At 46.4% G+C, this 17,481-nt stretch overlaps 1 protein-coding gene across 1 annotated transcript; it reads right to left on the bottom strand.

The window, feature by feature from the left end:
- Positions 1-8,289: 8,289 nt before the first annotated feature.
- Positions 8,290-14,663, bottom strand: IGBP1 (immunoglobulin binding protein 1). Its single transcript, XM_033137861.1, has 6 exons — positions 14,449-14,663; positions 12,957-13,277; positions 12,241-12,436; positions 10,916-10,995; positions 9,562-9,674; positions 8,290-8,770 (listed from the first exon to the last, which is right to left on the bottom strand). Exons 1-6 carry the CDS (start codon positions 14,646-14,648, stop codon positions 8,631-8,633), a joined length of 1,050 nt encoding a protein of 349 aa, XP_032993752.1. The 5' UTR covers positions 14,649-14,663; the 3' UTR covers positions 8,290-8,630.
- Positions 14,664-17,481: the final 2,818 nt, after the last annotated feature.

Genomic DNA, 17,481 nt, shown 5'->3' on the forward strand with positions numbered 1-17,481 from the left:
CAGGGATTGAGAAAGCAGGCTCAAGCACCAAGATTAGCCAGGCACAACGGTTCCTGAGATCAAGCCATCGATGTGGGCATCACCCTTCTTTGAAAATGTCCAAAATGTTCTCTTCTATATCACTTAATTGCCAGAGGGGAAGTGAGTCATGCGCAATTTACAACTGTCAGGAGCAATGCCTCAACTCCTTCCACATGTGCTACGTCAGGAACATTTTGGGCATCACATGGCAGGACAGAGTTTGAAATAATTATTTGCCCTTCCAAGCCCACATTCCCAGCATGTTCGCACTCCTGTCTCAGTGACGTCTACACTGGCTTGGTCATGTCCACAGAATGGAAGATGGCAGGATCCCCAAGGGCGTGCTCTATGGAGAGCTGGCTTCAGGTATTAGGCCTCTTGGCAGATTAACTCTGTGCTACAAAGATCATCTGCAAATGTGACAAAAAGGCTGGCAACACCAACTCTGCCATGTGGGAATTCCTTGTAGACAACCACAGGTCCTGGAGACAGACAGTTGGGTCCTGTATGCACAGCACTGACCAAAGGAGGAAATACCACTGGGAGGAGTGCAGAGAGAAGAAACATCATAGTGCATCTCTAACAGTGAAACCGGGAGTCTTCATCTGCCCCAGATGCAACAAAACATGTCTCTCCCATATCGGTCTCTACAGCCACATAAGGCTGTAACCTTCCAACAGCTTGACTTCACTCCCGAAGGTGCATTCCTCCTTTGTCTTCTGAGACAGATGGATGCCAACAACAATAAGTTATAATGGTTCTTTCTGTTCTATATACATTTTTCAAAAGAGTTCTGTGTGGATTTCCAAATTGCTGTGGTTTTGAGAAACTCAATGAAGAAACTTTTTTTCTAGTGGATTAAATGTTCTTTGTCATTAAGAATATAAGAAGAGCCTTGCAGGATCAGACCAGTGGCCCATCCAGTCTATCATCTTGTTCTCAAAGTGGCCAACCAGATGCCCCTTGTGGGAAACAGGATTCAAGGGCAAGAGCACCCTCCCCTTCTATGGCTTCCAGCAACTGGCATTCAGAAACATCGCTGCCTCCAACTGGGGCTGCCCCAGATCTCCCAAGTCATTGTAAAGGGTGGGAGAGCAAGTGCAGTACCTGGCAACACCAGCAGCATGTGTTTGGAGAGATTTGAGGTGAAGGATTGGGGGCATCCTAAAAGCTATGACCCACGTTGAGCCCACTCCAGCAGGAATGTCCCCAAATGTCTAGGTGTGTTGGGCAATGTGTTCAACCACAGGAATTTCCTGCCATGATTTTTTTTCCTGTGACACAGAAGCTTGTTTTCTTCTACTCCAGAGAGGAGGATTCAAATTGCAAGGAGATTCTGACAAAACATTAGGAAGAACTTTCTGATGGCAAGAGTGTTTAAAGAGTAGAACAGATTCCCTCAGAAGGTGGTGGACTCTCCTTCATTGGAGATTTTAAGTCAGGGGCAGTCAACCTTTTTATACCTACCGCCCACAAATGCATCTTTCTTGATGGTAAAATTTCCTTACCACCAACCAGTGTTTGATGGGAGGAGGATTCAGTTTGTGCCATAGAACCCCCTACCGCCCACCTAGAATCCTGAAACACCCACTAGTGGGCGGTAGGGACCAGGCGGACAATCCGTGTTTTAAGCAGAGGTTGGGTGGCCACCTGTCAGGGACTCCTAAGCTGTGATTCCTGCATTGCAGGGATTGGACAAGATGACCCTTGGGATCCCTGCCAATCCATTGATTCCACCATTCTGTATTCCATCCTGCTCTTCCTCCCAAAGGGCATCAAACAACAAGCAAAAAACCATAAAAACACATATTGAAAACATTTATGGGAAAGTGTATTTCTACTCATGCATCGTAAGCTGCTCAGATGCCTTCATGTTTTGCCAATGTTTCTGAAATGAGGGGAGAGTGAAAATGAGTACCTTGAAAAGTATCTGCTCTGACTCCTAGTAATAATGCCCACTCTGCTGAGGATATATCCTGCTAAGTCTCTTATCTCTGTGTTTTGTGTCCCTCATGCCTCTGCGGGAGCAGTTTTATCTCTGAGGCCACAGCACAGCTGAACATCAATGTGCAGTGTGCCAATGGGGTCAGTCTGCTTCCATCCATTATGAAACTGATCCCAGGCATCTCCATCTTCTGTGTGTGTGTGGGGGGGGGGTCTGTCCTTCAGCCTGGTTTGTCTTCTTGAAGAATTTTTGCCCTTACCTTCTGCATTTGGTACTTTGAGTTAGGTGGACCAAGATGGTAAGCAGGAACTATCAGCAAGTGTCATTCTGCAGTTAGAGTGTCAGACGAGGACGTGCAAGATATCATGGTGTTAGAATCCCCACACAACTGTGAAGCTCCCTTGGGTGACCTTGGAGGCTAGTCACTGTCTCTCAGCCCAGCCTACGTTGCATACTTGATGAAATGTGGAGAGAACTATTTATGCCACTCCAAGCTCCTTGAAGAAAAAAGGCAGGGTAGAAATGGAATAAAAAATGCAGGAGTGGTATCTGTTTCTTCATTCTGTTTATTTTATTTGTATTTCAAATGTATAAATTTTAATAAGGGATGAATTTTTGTGTGTGCATACAAACAAGAAAGTAACAACAACAACAAAAATGCACTAAAATCATATGGGACGTAGCATCTGGTGGGAGAAGACAAAATGACTGCGTTTTCCATGCAAAGATGCATTTCCTTAAAATAAGGGATTTCTCAGGCAGAATCACACAAATCCCTTACACCACAATAATAAGACTTTGGCTGAAGCCTTGTGCCAACGTACTTAGTGGTATGCCCAGGGCCGGATTTAGGTTTGATGAGGCCCTAAGCTATTGAAGGTAATGGGGCCCTTTATATGTCCAGCTGTCCTTTGTCAACAACAAATTGTCCCTGTTGTTTTTTGTTGTTGAATATATTCTATATGGTAATTTATGGACCTCATAGCTATCTAAAGCCATTTGCACATAACAAAATATGTATTTTATCAAAGTAATTGTTGAACTGAAATACAATTAAGAAAAAGTATATTAATAGTGAAATGGTTTTTAAAAGTTTGTTGGGGGGCAGGCAAGAGAGTGGGGCCCTAAGCTATAGCTTGTTTAGCTTATACATAAATCTGGCACTGGGTATGTCCCATTAAGCTCAATTGGATTTACTTCTGAGTAGACATAAAGAGGATCAGGCTATTAGGCTGCAGTCCTATGACACTTACTTGGGAGGAAGCACCAATGAATTCAGCAGGGTTGATTTAGAAGTCAATATAAGTAGAATCTGGGTAGGCTCATCTAAACAAGAGTGTTTTCAGCATGCATCCATATCAGTAGGCAAGGAATTCTGAGGTGTAGGTGCTGCCACATTAATGATCAAGTTCTTACAAATGCAGAAGGTAGAAATGTAAACAGACATTGCTTTGTGTATCTATCACATTCAGCACCTTTTCTGTTGCCCTGCAGTTCATCAGCCAAATGAATGAATGAATGAATGAATGGGGAGTTAACACAATTGTTTTCCTTGCTTCCCAATTATTAGCATTCCAGCAGAAATATGAAGAACATATGGAATCATAGAACTGCAGAGTTGGAAGGCACACCCAAAGGTCATCATGTCCAACCCCCTGCAACATGATGCCCAGTGAATTATAATGCTGTTTTGTGGAAACATGGAGATCTCTAGAGGATGGACTCGGTCGGTGTGGGACACAGGAGTAGCCTCTCTGCCTAAGCCACCATTATTCAGAGAGTTTCCTTGTCCAGCCCTCCCAGTGTGAGCCCATCGTTGATGTGCAGAACTCCATAAGCTGAACCGCTGGGCCCTTGAGCACGTTGCCCAGTGGTAGGACTCCTGATCCCATAATTGTTCACTCCAGAGCAGCTTAAGGTCGGCAGATTAGCCGCAGCTATTTCTGTCAAGGTTAAGGGATGCAACAAACTTGCTTGTTTCAAGAAACACACTCACTCCAACCAGCCTTTACTTAAACAGAAAGTTTGTTGTTCAGTTTTCTGCAAACTGCTCTGAAAGTCTTTTCTGGCTAAAGGAATATAGTTGTATTAATGACAATTGCAGCCGGCTAAAGAAAGAGCTTTGATTAAAGCGATTAAACAGAAACTAGAAAGAAAACGAAGAAGAGTCCACTAGAAGAAAAACGAGTGGTGGTTGCAAAAATGAGCCACCAGCAACTATAAAGTCTTCCTCTCTAAGAAATCATAGAATTGTAGAATTGGAAGGGACTCTCAGGGGTCATCTAATCCAATTCCTGCAATGCAGAAACCACAACTAAAGAATCCCTTGCAAACGGCTATCCAACTTCTGCTTTAAACGCCCCAACAAAGGAGAGTCCACCATTTCTGAGGGCGCCCTCTCCATTGTCTAATGGCTGTTCTTCCATCAGAAAGTTCTTCCTAATGTTTAGCTGGAATCCCATTTCTTATCATTTCAATCCATTGATTTGGGTTCTCACCCCCTGCAGCAGCAGAAAACAAGTTGTCTCCATCTTCTCTATAACAGCCATTCAGGAATTTGAAGGTGGCTCTCATGTCACCTCTTGGTCTCCTCTTCTCAAAGCTGAACATCAGCGACTCCCTAAACAATGTCTCTTGGTTTCCAGACCCTACATCATCTCAGTCTCACTCCAGGTGGGGCTTGACCAAGGCAGAATAGTAGTGGCACTATTCTGTCCCTTGATCTGGGCACTTGATTTGGATGTAGCCTAGAATAGCAGAATAGCACTAGCTTTATTTGCTTTATTCGCTGCTGCATCACACTGTTGCCTGTGTAAGCTTGGGGTCGTCTTAGAGCCCTGGATCCTTTTAATATCTCCTGCTGTTTGCAGGACTTCTCTTTGGGGCATCTGGTTGACCACTGTGAGAAGAGGGTGCTGGGATAGATGGGCCACAGACAGGTTCTTATTATAGGGCCCTGTGTACAGAATGGCCCCCTCCACTGGGTGGGAGAAGCCAGGGCAGGGTAAATAGAGGGATGTTGCAACTTTGGTAAATTGTGCACAGGTACATAGGAAGCTAGGGACCCAGGTGGCACTGTGGGTTAAACCACGGAGTCTAGGGCTTGCTGATCAGAAGGTCGGTGGTTCGAATCCCTGCCACGGGGTGAGCTCCCGTTGCTCGGTCCCAGCTCCTGCCCACCTAGCAGTTCGAAAGCACGTCAAAGTGCAAGTAGATAAATAGGGACCGCTCCAGCGGGAAGGTAAACGGCGTTTCCGTGCGCTGCTCTGGTTCGCCAGAAGCAGTTTTGTCATGCTGGCCACATGATCCGGAAGCTGTCTGTGGACAAACGCCGGCTCCCTTGGCCTATAGAGCGAGATGAGCGCCGCAACCCCAGAGTCGGACACGACTGGACCTGATGGTCAGGGGTCCCTTTACCTTTACCTTTACATAGGAAGCTACCTTATACCAAGTCAGAGCCTCACTCTGTCTAGCTCAGTACAGCCAACACCAACTGGCAACAATCCCTTCCAGCTCTATGATTCTATGATTCGAAGCCTATTGTTAGTGTAAAACATTTGTATTTTTTTAAAAAAAAGACTTTGCAGATAATGAATCATATTCTTTTTGTTTTGTCAGGTAGGGGGTGATTTTTGTTTATTTGCTTTGGTTTTAATGTGGAGTCTGTTCGGGTAGGTCCCAACCTGGCTGCCCTCCCAATCTCCTGTGGTGACAGATGGTGGTCACTGCTCATCTGTAATTAATTGAACTCTCTTGACTGCAGTCTTCCTAATGCAGCTCGAATTATCTCCTGGGCAGGCTGGCTGCAAAGGCCTCGCCCCATCCAGCCCTTACATAAGGTTTTCCCAACACCAGCTTATTTCCACAGTTGATCTTTGTGCACCACTCGTCAACCTGGGAAAGAAGCCCATCTAGGAGAAGGAAAGAGCTAATCCTAAACCTTCGCTGCCTTGTGGGATATCTTCAGGTGAAGAAAAGGCTAAGGAGTAAACCCAACACAAGTCCAGAGTGGAGTCCGCCTCCTTCCGGCAACTCATGCAGCCAAGCTGGTGCCAAACATATAGTTCTGCTTTTCTTTGGACTACATCAGCACATCCAAGAGGGGAGGTCTTGTTGTTTTGGCAGCCTAGAACTGTTAATGGTGTTTTATAGATAGGAATTATTTTATTCATGATTTGTTGATTATATGATTGATGCTGTACTTGTCATGTTCTGTTATGTTCCCATTATTTGTTGGTTGCAAAGCTGCTTTGGGATTCGTAAAATAAAATCAATCAAAGCAAATCACTGAAATTTGGACATACATCAGTTGGAAGAGCTTCCTCCCATGAAGATGCTGTCAGTAAGTGGCAGGGAGGAAAGAAAAGCTGTTTGCATCAAGAGGCAACAGAGTGTGCCTCCCAGGGGTGATGTTAAACTGCTGCATTAGCAGCATCAAAGCCTGGGGCACAAGCCTGGACAGTGTGAATGGAGGTTCTGGGCTACCCAGATGACAAGAAAGCTTCCTACAGTTTGACTTCATCCTCAAAGATGCACTTTTCCATTGTCTTTCGAGATAGACAGATGCCAACCAACCTACCGAAAAGGAGGCAGGGATGACCACCAACTTGGATGGTTTTTAAAGAGGATTGGACAAATCCAGGGGAGGGTTATGCTCTGCCCCCACAGTCAGAAGCAACAATGCCTCTGAATACCAGTTGCTAGAAACTGCAGGGGAGAGGGTTCTTGTGTCTGCACAACTGGATGAGCATCCTTCAATTCCTTCATCCAAGTCATTTATAAAGACATTGAACTACTATGGGCCCAGGACAGATCCCTGTGGTGGCACCCCACTTGTCCCTTTCTTCCAGGTGATGAGGAACCATTAGTGAGCAGTCTTTGGCTTCAGTCAGTCAACCAGCTACTAATCCACCTAAAAGTTACCTCATCCAGCCCACGTTACCAGCTTCTCTGCAAGTATATCAAAAGTCGTACTGAAATCAAAATGCACTACATCCACAGCATTCCCGATACACCAAGCTTGTAACTCTTATCAAAACAAGAAATGAGATTTGCATGGCATGACTTGTTTCTGAGAAACCCATGCTGGGTCTTAGGAATCACAGCATCCTTTTCACAGACTGTTTTAATTATCTGTTCTAGGACCTTTCCTGGTTATCAATGTAAAGCTCACCAATCAGTAGTTACTTGGGTCTTCTTCTCCCCGCCCCCCGCCCCCTTTTTTAAGAGGGGGATATTTGCCTGCCTCCAGTCTGCAGGGACCTCACCTGTTCTCCAAGAATTCTCAAAGGTTATACACAGGGGCTCTGCGATTACATCTGCAAGCTCCTTTAGTACCCCCAACTCATCAGGCCCTGGAGATTTGAATACATTTTAAGTGGTTAGGTGTTCCCTTACCACCTCTTTCCCCATCTTGGACTGCTGCTCCCTCCTTACATCATTTATTCCGTTATCACCAGGTTGGGCATTGTTTTCCTTTTGGAGAAAGGCAGAGGCAAAGCAGTTGAGCAGTTCCACCTTCTCTGTCATCCAGTAGCATTTCTCCACCTTCTCCACACAGATGACCCACCACTTGCTTGTTCTTCCTCTTGTTTCAAACATAGCCAAATAAACTTTTATTATTTTTAACCTCTTTTGCAAGCCTGAGCTCATCCTGAGCTTTGCCCTGCCTTTCTCCCTGAAACTACTCTTGGCTACTCTTTGTGAGTTCCCCATTCTTCCATTTCTTATATATGCCCTTCTTAAATCTCAGTGCATCTGTAATCTCCTTATGCACCCACACTAGTTTCCTTAGATGCCTCCCACTTTTCTTTCTTGTTGGAATTGTCTGCCTTTGGGCCTCCAATATTTCACCTTTAGGAAACTCCTGTCCATCATGGACTCACTTCTCTTTGAGTATTTCTGACCATGGGATCTCACCCAGTAGTTCCTTAAGCTTAAGCTTGCCTGATCCTGCAGGTTCTTCTAATATTCTCATGTTCTTATCAAACACCAGAGGGCTGGAGCTTTCTGACTAAACAATAGCTGTATGCCCAAAGCTCAATGAGGTCTCATGGAGATCAGGAACAATTAATCTGAATCTTCCTTCCAGCAACCAGGCAAGAGAACTGTTTGCACTTCAACACTCTTTAACTGGTTACAGAATCAATTGGTAGGTATCCCCAAAAGCCATCTAGTCCAACCTCCTGCAATTAAGTCTGTCCTATGTATACCATTCTGCTCTTTTGCCTTTCTCTTATTTTTATTGTATCTGTTTGTTTGTTTGTTTGTTTGTTTGATTCACTTCAAGAAAACCTCCCCCCCTTAAGTGATAAACTGAGGAAGGCATTTCATGTTACTTTATTTAAATAAAGAAAGAATAAGTTACAGCAACTATGAGTTAACCCCACAAGGCTTATCCACTCAGCTTGCTGAGGACTCCTTTAAGAAACAGGGATAACCAACTTCTCCATAGGGATCGTCCGTCTGGGTGAAGATGCTTTCACTACTTCCAGATTCCTGGCCAGGGGAACCTGACACAAGCCCCCCAACAAAAAAAACCTCATCTCTTTTTGAAAACCTTCTCCTCTGGAGAGAGAGAGGTCACCAGGGTGGGGGGCTCAATCCTCTGGTTCTTGTGGAGGGCGCTTGGGCCACAGGCTCCTCCTCTTGAGGAGGCACTCGGTCAGCCCATGTTCTTGCGGTTGCCGTAGCCCCTGGGGTGAAGTTCCTTCCACTCATCCCACTCCCGGGCTTTGCGCAAAGCTTCATCATCATCCTTTTCCTCCCCTTTCTTCTCTTCTTCCTGCTGCTTTTCCGCAGCTGCTGCAGGACCGAAAAAGGGAAAAGCCAGACTGAGAGCACAGTAGGGAGGAACACTCTGGATGCACTATGTTTCCTGCATTACAGGGTGTTGGGCTAGATTACCCTTCTGGGTTCTTTCCAACCCAACAGTTCTGTGATTCCACGAACAACCACAACAGTTCTCTTACACTGTAGGATTTTAAACAGAGGATGGGTGCACAGGGATTCTTTCCTGCACCGCAGGGGGTTGGACTAGAGGACCCCATGGAGTTCCTTCCAATTCTACTATTCTAAATCCTCTGCCTATTGTTATCTGCTGCTGCTGAGGAGGAGACATTGTGGGGGGAGACATTAATCAGGGCTTTGGCTAATTAATATTCTTCAGCCTTTTAAATGTGTTTGTGGGAAGGGGGCATTGTTTTGTTGTTTCTGTTCTAACTTTTTATGTGTGCTTTTATCTTGTATTTTTTATCAAATCAAATCAATCAATAAACAAATAAAACAAAGCTATTCAGAGTGGGTGATTTCCAGTCTATGCTGTTCATAGACACAACTTACTTATCGCATTTCTGTCCCACCTCTGTTCTTCCAGGATCTCAAGGTGGCATACACAGTTCTCTCTCCATCTGCATTTCACCCCCCCCCAACAACCCTGCGAGGTAGGTGATAGTGAGAGGCAGTGACTGGTCCCCACGGTCACACCCAGGGAGCTTCACAGCCAAGTGGGGATTTGAACCCTGTCTCTCCCGGGCCCTAGTCTCTCACCATTACAACAGGCATCCTTCCCCCACACCCCTGCCCCAAATAAATACCTGAGGCCGCTTGTGATATGCCCTGATCAGGAAGGGCTCCTTGCTTTAGATGCTGCTCATACCAGTCATCCACTGTCATCGTCGCCAGGCTTGGGTAGCCAGTGCCATACACCCTATAAGAAAGGAACGAACATTTTTATCATTTAATCATTCAGCACAATAGTGGAGCAGAGGTGTGCTCTAGATGGGAGTCTCTTTGGCTGAGGGGTTCCCATGTTCAGGAGACAGGTCTATGATGGGACTGCCCTACCTCTGAAGGAAAAAGTGTAGAGCTACAGAGTATTCCTGGATACATATTTGTCACTTGCAGAATCACAGAACTGTAGAGTTGGAAGGTGTCCCTAAGTGTCAATGCATGAATCACAGTTCAAGAATACATGAAAGGCGGTCATCCAAGTTTCACTTAAAAATATTCAGTGAAGGAAGACTGTGGTTGTTTTTGTTATTGCCAACATCATCACCATTATTCATGGAATCAGTTGTTTATTATTATTAAAATTTGTATACTGCCCTTCATCTGTAGAGTGCAGATGGCTTCACAACACAAACATACATAAAATTACAATATAAACAAACACAAAATACATAATTAAAACAATAACAAAAGCAAACCAATCCCTCCACCATAACAACACATTTAAAAGGGCACTGGATGTCACTCAGCCAAAGCCCTGTTGAAGAGGAAAGTTTTTGCCTAGCACTTAAAGGTGTATAATGAAGAAACCAGGTGAACCTCCACAAATGGGGAGCCACTGTAGAAAAGGCCTGTTTTCATTTGCCACCCTCTGGACCTCTTGTGGAGGAGGCACACAAAGAAGGGCCTCAGATGGTGATTGGAGGGTGCAAGGAGGTTCCTATGGAGAGAGGTGGTGCTTGAAGTACTGTGGTTCCAAGGCATTTAAGGCTTTATAGGTGAAAACCAGCACTTTAAATTGGGCCCGGAAGCTAATAGGCAGCCAGTGCAGTCAGGCCAGGATCGGTGCATTATGCTGAAACCATCTTGCCCCGGTGAGCAACCTGGCCACCAAGTTCTGCACTGGCTGAAGTTTCTGAACCGTCTTCAGAGGCAGCCCTATACAGAATGCATTGCATCAATCTAACCTAGAGGTTAGCTGGAAAATCCCCCAGAGCCATCTGGAAACCCATTGGGTCCATCAGCCTCTGAGAGTGGACCATCCTCATAGGTTCCCCACCTCTGCAGAATCAGAATCATAGAATCGTAGAGCTGGAGGGGGGGGGGCAAGTGTCATCTAGTCCAAGCCCCTGCAGTTCAGGAATCGTAACAAGCACAACACACCTGGAAGGAGCCAGCCCCCCCCCAAATGCCCCCCTGAAAAGAGCAGAGCACCCATACTTTGCCTGGGCAGCATCTCGGGTCAGGATGAAGGGCTTCAACGGAGGCCCAAGCGGGCGTGGAGGCTGATTTGCTGTACCCTAGAGAGGATAAAAAACATATTTCAGCACACAATCCAAAAGAAAACATGCCACCCTTCGCAGCCAACTGAAGGGCCCCACCCCATGACACCCACCCAGTGACAGGTGATGGATTCTGCTGCCCACAGGTCCCGTCAGATTCTCCCAAGTGGGCAAGGACCATAGGTCAGTGGTGCAGTATCTGCTTTGCAAGCAAAAGGTCCTGGGTTTAATCCCATCACCATCTGCAGGCAGGACTGGGAGCCATTGCTGCCAGTCAGTGTTGGAGGTACTGAGCTGAAAGGAGCAAGGGTCTAACTCAGTATAAGGCAGCTTCCTATGTTCCTATATACAATTTACCAAAGTTGCAACATTCCACTATTTACCCTGCCCTGCCCCGGGCCGGATCTGGAAGAGGGGGCTGTTCTGTACACAGGGCCCTGTTAGAGGAGCTGGCCATCTCACCCAGCCAACCAGGTGCCAAAGGGAAGCCTGCAAGCAGGATGCAAGCAGAAAAGCACTCTCCCCTCCTGCAGCTTCCAACAACTGGTATTCAGCACAAAGTTAAACTGTGGAACTTGCTTCCATAGGAGGCAGCGATGGCCACCAACCTTTAGGGAAACTCATAGAGGAGAGGGCTGTTGATGGCAAGAGCCACAGTGGCTCTGCCCTGCCTCAACATTCAGAGACTGCAATGCTACTCTTGTGCTCTGAGACTGTTTGCATGGGTTCCCTTTGGGGCACCTTGTTGGCCCCTGTGAGAAGAGGAGGCTGGACTAGATGGGCCATTGGCCTGATCCAGAAGGTTCTTCTTATCTTCTCTTGTGCTTGTGCTTGCAGGCTTCCCATAGCAGACATCTGGGTGGCCACTGCGAAGAAAGGATGCTGGGCAAGATGGGCCCCTGGCCTGATCCAGCAGGGCTCTTCTTATGTCTTCATGGGTGTAGTCAAAGGACATCTGGGGAGCCCAGGCTGCTCCAGGGCCTCTGTGGCACCTCTGGGGGTGGGGAGTGGTATTCTAACAGAGGGCTCCCCTGTTTTTCACATGTAAGGGGTCACATCGCTGCTGCTACTACTACGACCACCACCACCACCACCACCACAGGGGACCACTCAGATGCTATCTCCCACTTGTAGAACCACATAATTGAGGAGCAGGAACAGATCCCAAGGGTCATCTAGTCCAACCCGCTGCAATGCCTGAAGTGCTTTCAGACCCCACAAAGGCAGAGAGGGCAGTCCCCTCCCCATGTCCCACCACTTCACCTGCTTCAAGGCATCCCGCCGAATGAGGATGGCGGCTTCCTGATCAATGCTCTCAATTTCCTCCAGGCTTGTGCTAATCCACTTCTTGATATGAAGCAAGTAGAACTCCCGGATCTGCTCATCCTCCGCCTGGCCACCGTCAATGAAGGGCTTCAGGGTGGCCAGCTGGTTCTCAAGCTCCTTCTTCTGCTTATATCTGTTTGGGGAAAGGACATGGAGGGGTTGGCCTAGATGACTCTCAGGGGTCCGTTCTAACTCTATGAATACTAACAGTAATAACAACAACTCTTTCACTGGAGGTTTTTAAAGATAGGTTGGATAGGCATTTGTCAAGGATTCCTGCTTTGCTGGGGGCTGGAACCAGATGAACCCTGAGGTGTCTTCCAGGATTCAAGGGATATGGCTTTGAAAAACATTTATGTTCCTGTCTGATTTAAATTTGAGCACTTTGCTTTCCCTGTTATACAAAACAGCTGCTTTAAACCTGTTTTCTAAACTGCTGTCTTAAGTTTAGGTATTCAACCACTGCATTATTTTATAATTATCGTTTTTCCTATGAAATTATTGTTTTGTTTGCTTAATTTATTGTTTATTCTGAAACATACCAGAATTTAAATATTACCAAAAAGATATCACAGTAACTGAATATATTTAAAATCAAATTGACTTGAAACTGACATTTGCCACCCATTATCCAGGAAGGGCTCCCCACTCACCTTTGGATCTTTGCCTGCCTGTGGGACGCCATGGCAAGGATAACCGCCTGTTGATCAGACCCAGGAACGGAGTTGAAGGAGCTACTGGAGGACTCACTTTCATCCCTGCTCTCCACCTCCATCTCCCGTGGGAGTTCGAAGTGCCCAATCCCATAGTCTTTGCAGATCTTGAGGAAGTCCATGAAGCCAGCACGGGCCCTCTGAACATGCTCCAGGCGCTTGCTGGGGTTGACCTGCTTCAAGACGAAGGCCGCCAACAGAGCAGGGACCAGCATGAACTTCAGGTCGGCTGAGGAGATCTCCTCCAGCTCTTCATTGTGGCTGAAAGGAGAGAGCAGAGTAAAAATCATAGAGTTGGAAGGGATACACCAAGGATCATCTAGTCCAGCCCCACTGCAATGCTGGAATTAAAGCTAGAGAATCCAGCCAAGCTCTGCAAAAAAAAAAAAAAAAACCTCCAATGGAGGGGAGTCCACCACCAGTTTCCCACCCTCTCTCAGAACACTAGAATGCATGGACAATTTTTTCAAAGTCCTTCTTCACACAGCACATAGCTAATTCATAGAGTTCCCTACCACAGGGGGCAGCGATGGCCACCTACCTAGATGGCTTTGAAAGAGGACAAGTTCATGGAAGAGGAGAGGGCTATGAATGGCTACTAGTCACAATGGCTTAGCTAAGTTTTTTGCCCTCGGTGAAGCCTACAGAGAGGCACCATTGAGGCTCCCAGCACGTGGGGATGCCAAACTGGGTCTTTGACCCGGGCGAAATAAAGCCTACTTTTGCCCCTGTGAGCCACCATGAGAACAAGATGCAGGACTAGATGGGTGATTGGCCTGATCCAGCAGCCAGGCTCTTCTTAGAATTATAGAACTGTAGAGTTTGGCCAAACTGTGAGAGGCAGTGAAAGATAGGCGTGCCTGGCATGCTCTGGTCCATGAGGTCACGAAGAGTCGGGCACGACTTAATGACTGAACAACAATGAGTTGGAAGGGACCAGGAGGGTCAACTTGTCCAACCCAGGGCAATGCAGGAATCTTTTGCCCAATGCCGAGTCCCATGCCATATTTGCTGAGCTATGAGAAGGTCTTAAAAACAGGGGAAAGCAATAGAACCATATCAAACTGCTTTTATTCCATAAATTGGGAATTTGGTCCAGTGGGAATTTCAAATTCAACTATGTGGGGGAAACTGCCTGCGAAGTGTCAGGATCTGAGCAGGGAATGCATGGTGGGCGTGGGCACACCTCCCTCTTCTATCGTGAATGGATGCGATCCAGCCCAAGCAGAAGCTTGTGGCGGCGAGGAGCTGAAGGTGCCTCTGGGCAGATGCAGAGTGCCTCTGGAGCCCCAAGCTGAAGATTGGACAGCAGCACTGCCGGTTTCCAAAGGTCATCAGGTAGGCGCTGCCATCCCGAGGTAGTCTGTGAGCCATGGGCAGTCCCCCCCCATGGGGTGTACATGTGGCGCCCTCTGCACATGCTCTACGGCACCTGAAGAGCTGGAGCTCGGCGACGGCGTGGGCGGCGCGTTCCAGGAGGCCGATCCCGCGCTGCACCTTCCGCTGCACAGCGGGCGCCCCCGACGAAGGTTCCGCGGCGCTGCCATCCTCCACCTCCTCCAGCAGTCGCCAGCCGGACTCCAGTAGCTCCGACAGTCGAAGGGGCTCCTCCGTCGTCGTGCTAGCTGCCATCTTGGGAGAGGCGGATGTGGAGGAAAAGGAGCGGACGGAAGTGGTACCGTCTTGCGGCTGAAGGAGGTGCCGCCATCTTTAACGAGGGACTGCGGAGTCGGCGCCGTGACGCCCCGGGTTCCACGTGGGGAAGCAGGAAGAGAGGGTTCGGGCGGAAGCGGCGACATCGTACCGCCTGAAGGCGGCGGTGCCATGCTGAACGAGGGCAGCAGAAGTGACAGTCGGCGCCATCTTGGTTTGGGGCTATTTCCCCGCCCCCCGGAGCGGCGCCGCCTCCTCGCTTTGCGGGCCCCGCCTTCTCCTCAGCAAGCGGAGGAGCCAATGGCGGGTTGGGAGAGGGTAGGGACAACCCTGCAGGGCTGTTGTGTCAGCTGATAGGCGGGTTCCCCATGCGCTGGAGGCAGAGAATTGGGGGCTGGGTCCTGGCACCTGTTCCTCTCCTGGTTCATCATCATTACATTGCTTATCATCATCATCATCATCATCATCATTATTATTATTAATGACAATGTTATAGGGAGAAATTGGGGTTCGGCTTTTACTGCCCCGCCCCCCATCAAGGAAATGATAACACAATGTGTCAACAAAAGAAAGCAAGGCCAGCGGTTGATCTTTACCGACCTGTTGCAATAGAGACATCGCCCCCCCTCCCTCCTGCAGCCCTTGCAAGGAGATGAGGGAATCCAGAACAAAAGCATGTTACAAATTTTTAACCCTTGGGTGGTACCTTTCTGTCATAGAAAGACCACCCCAGAAACGCCACAGATGCATCGCAAAACGGGTTGTCCATGTAAATCCGATCATGCTCAGAGTTCATGTTTCTCCAACATATTTGCAAGTCTGCCAATCAGGATGCCCAACAATACCTGATAAATTGCCCTTCCTGGTCTGTCTGAGTCTCTGAGAGATCCTTTTGAAATGGGGAATACCTTGACTCCAGAATCCGTTATCAATGACCTGTTTCGTTCATGCATAGATATCTGCTCCTTTGACAAGTCTGCTTGGGCAGTTATCAATACTTGTTAAACCAGTTTCAGAGAGGGGAGGCTCAGGAAGAATTTCCTGCTATGTGTCTGGAGGAGTCTTGAGGTTGGCTAGGGGTTAAGCATTGCTCCAGTATTCCTCTCTGTTCTTTTTCAGCTCATGTTTTACTATTACAAGTGATATTTCATTAATTTTTCCATAACAATAATGATGGACATTATTACGGTATTAATCACTGTGCTTTTTCACAGTGCTGTTGTTCATTTTTATTATTCATTGTTGCTGTTGTTATTGGTATTAATCATTTTTTATTATTTTTATATTTTATTGGATTTTAGGAGTCTAGCAACCCTGTGATGTAGGACATGTTGAGAGGCAGCAACTGGCCAAAGGCCACCCAGTAGGCTCCATGGCCAAGTGGGAATTTGAGGTCAATTTGCCCACATGGTATTTAAGCGTTAATATACCCCCAAATCTAAAACAAATCAAGCCAATTTTAATTCTCTTGAAAAGTTGTGTTGTTGTTGTTGTTGTTGTTGTTTTTTAAGAAAAAGATATTAAAACTGGCCAAAAATTAACATATCAAACTTGGAGAAAACAGCAGAAGTTAAAAGGCATTCTTTCTTGAAAATGATGCATTGTTTCCAGGTGCCAGCTGTGCCCTCTGCCAGTTGATGGGGATCCCCTTTGCACCTTCATCCATGCCACTGATCAAAGGGAGTTGGACTTGATGACCCTTGTGGGCATAGCTGTCAACTTTTCCCTTTTCTTGTGAGGAATCCTATTCAGAATAAGGGAATTTCCCTTTTTTAAAAAGGGAAAAGTTGACAGCTATGCTTGGGGGTCCCTTCCAACTCTACACGTCTGGAATTCTGAAAGATGTGGGAAAGCTCTATGCTGTTTTTTTTAAAATCAGTTTGCTGATTGAAAGATACATTTGACAAATCGCACCAGCGAAATCTCCTAAAGCAGTAACCTGATTGACAAGAGAGGTCAGTCTGGTGAGATTTTAGCCTTTGCAAATCCAGTCTGCTTCCGCTAATTGTTTGTAAGAAGCTTGCAGATGATAAATGAGTCGGATCTGATCAAGAACCTCCTCTTGACTGCCCAGATTCAGAGAACTGTAGAATTGGAAGGGTCACCTAGTCCAACCCTCCCCCTGAAATGCAGGAATTGCAGCAAAAGGAATCCCTGACTGACAGACACCTGACCTCTGTTGAAAAGCCTCTGAAAAAGTTGCATTGTAGGGTGGGAAGGGACTCCAAGGGCCATCTAGTCCAACCCCCTGCAACGCAAAGAGGGCTGTTAACAGTGGTAATCAAGGCCATTTTTTTAAAAAAAGATAAAGTATTATTTATTGTTTGCTTTGCTTCCTACTGCACTTTAGGGTTGTTAAACATGGTAATAAATGGCTAGATATTTGTTCATCTGGAGTTCTCCTGCATTACTCCGGAAGAGCAAATAAAGATTTTGAAACGGGCTTAAATGGACAGAAGATTGGTCGAGCTAGTATTGTTAATATTGTGAGCTCACAAGACAAGATGAACACATAGTGAAAATATTTTTGCAGCATCAAAGCTGTTATATTGGGGGTCACAAGCTTGACCTAAAGTCCGTTGTGTTTTTTTTTTTAACCTTAGCAGAATCTCGTTGTTTGATAAACGCTGATACTTCATTACTTAAAAGAGTGATGAGCCACAACATTCTTAAAATTATATATTATTTCTGTAACAACTGTAATAATTTTGGTATATATACTTTGACACAACTTTAATAATATAATCAGAAACATTTATCTACTTTTATTTTTATGTAATTGTCACATGTCATATGCTGTAATAAGATATAT

Source organism: Lacerta agilis, chromosome Z (genome assembly GCF_009819535.1).
Source record: "Lacerta agilis isolate rLacAgi1 chromosome Z, rLacAgi1.pri, whole genome shotgun sequence".
Lineage (NCBI taxonomy): Eukaryota > Metazoa > Chordata > Lepidosauria > Squamata > Lacertidae > Lacerta > Lacerta agilis.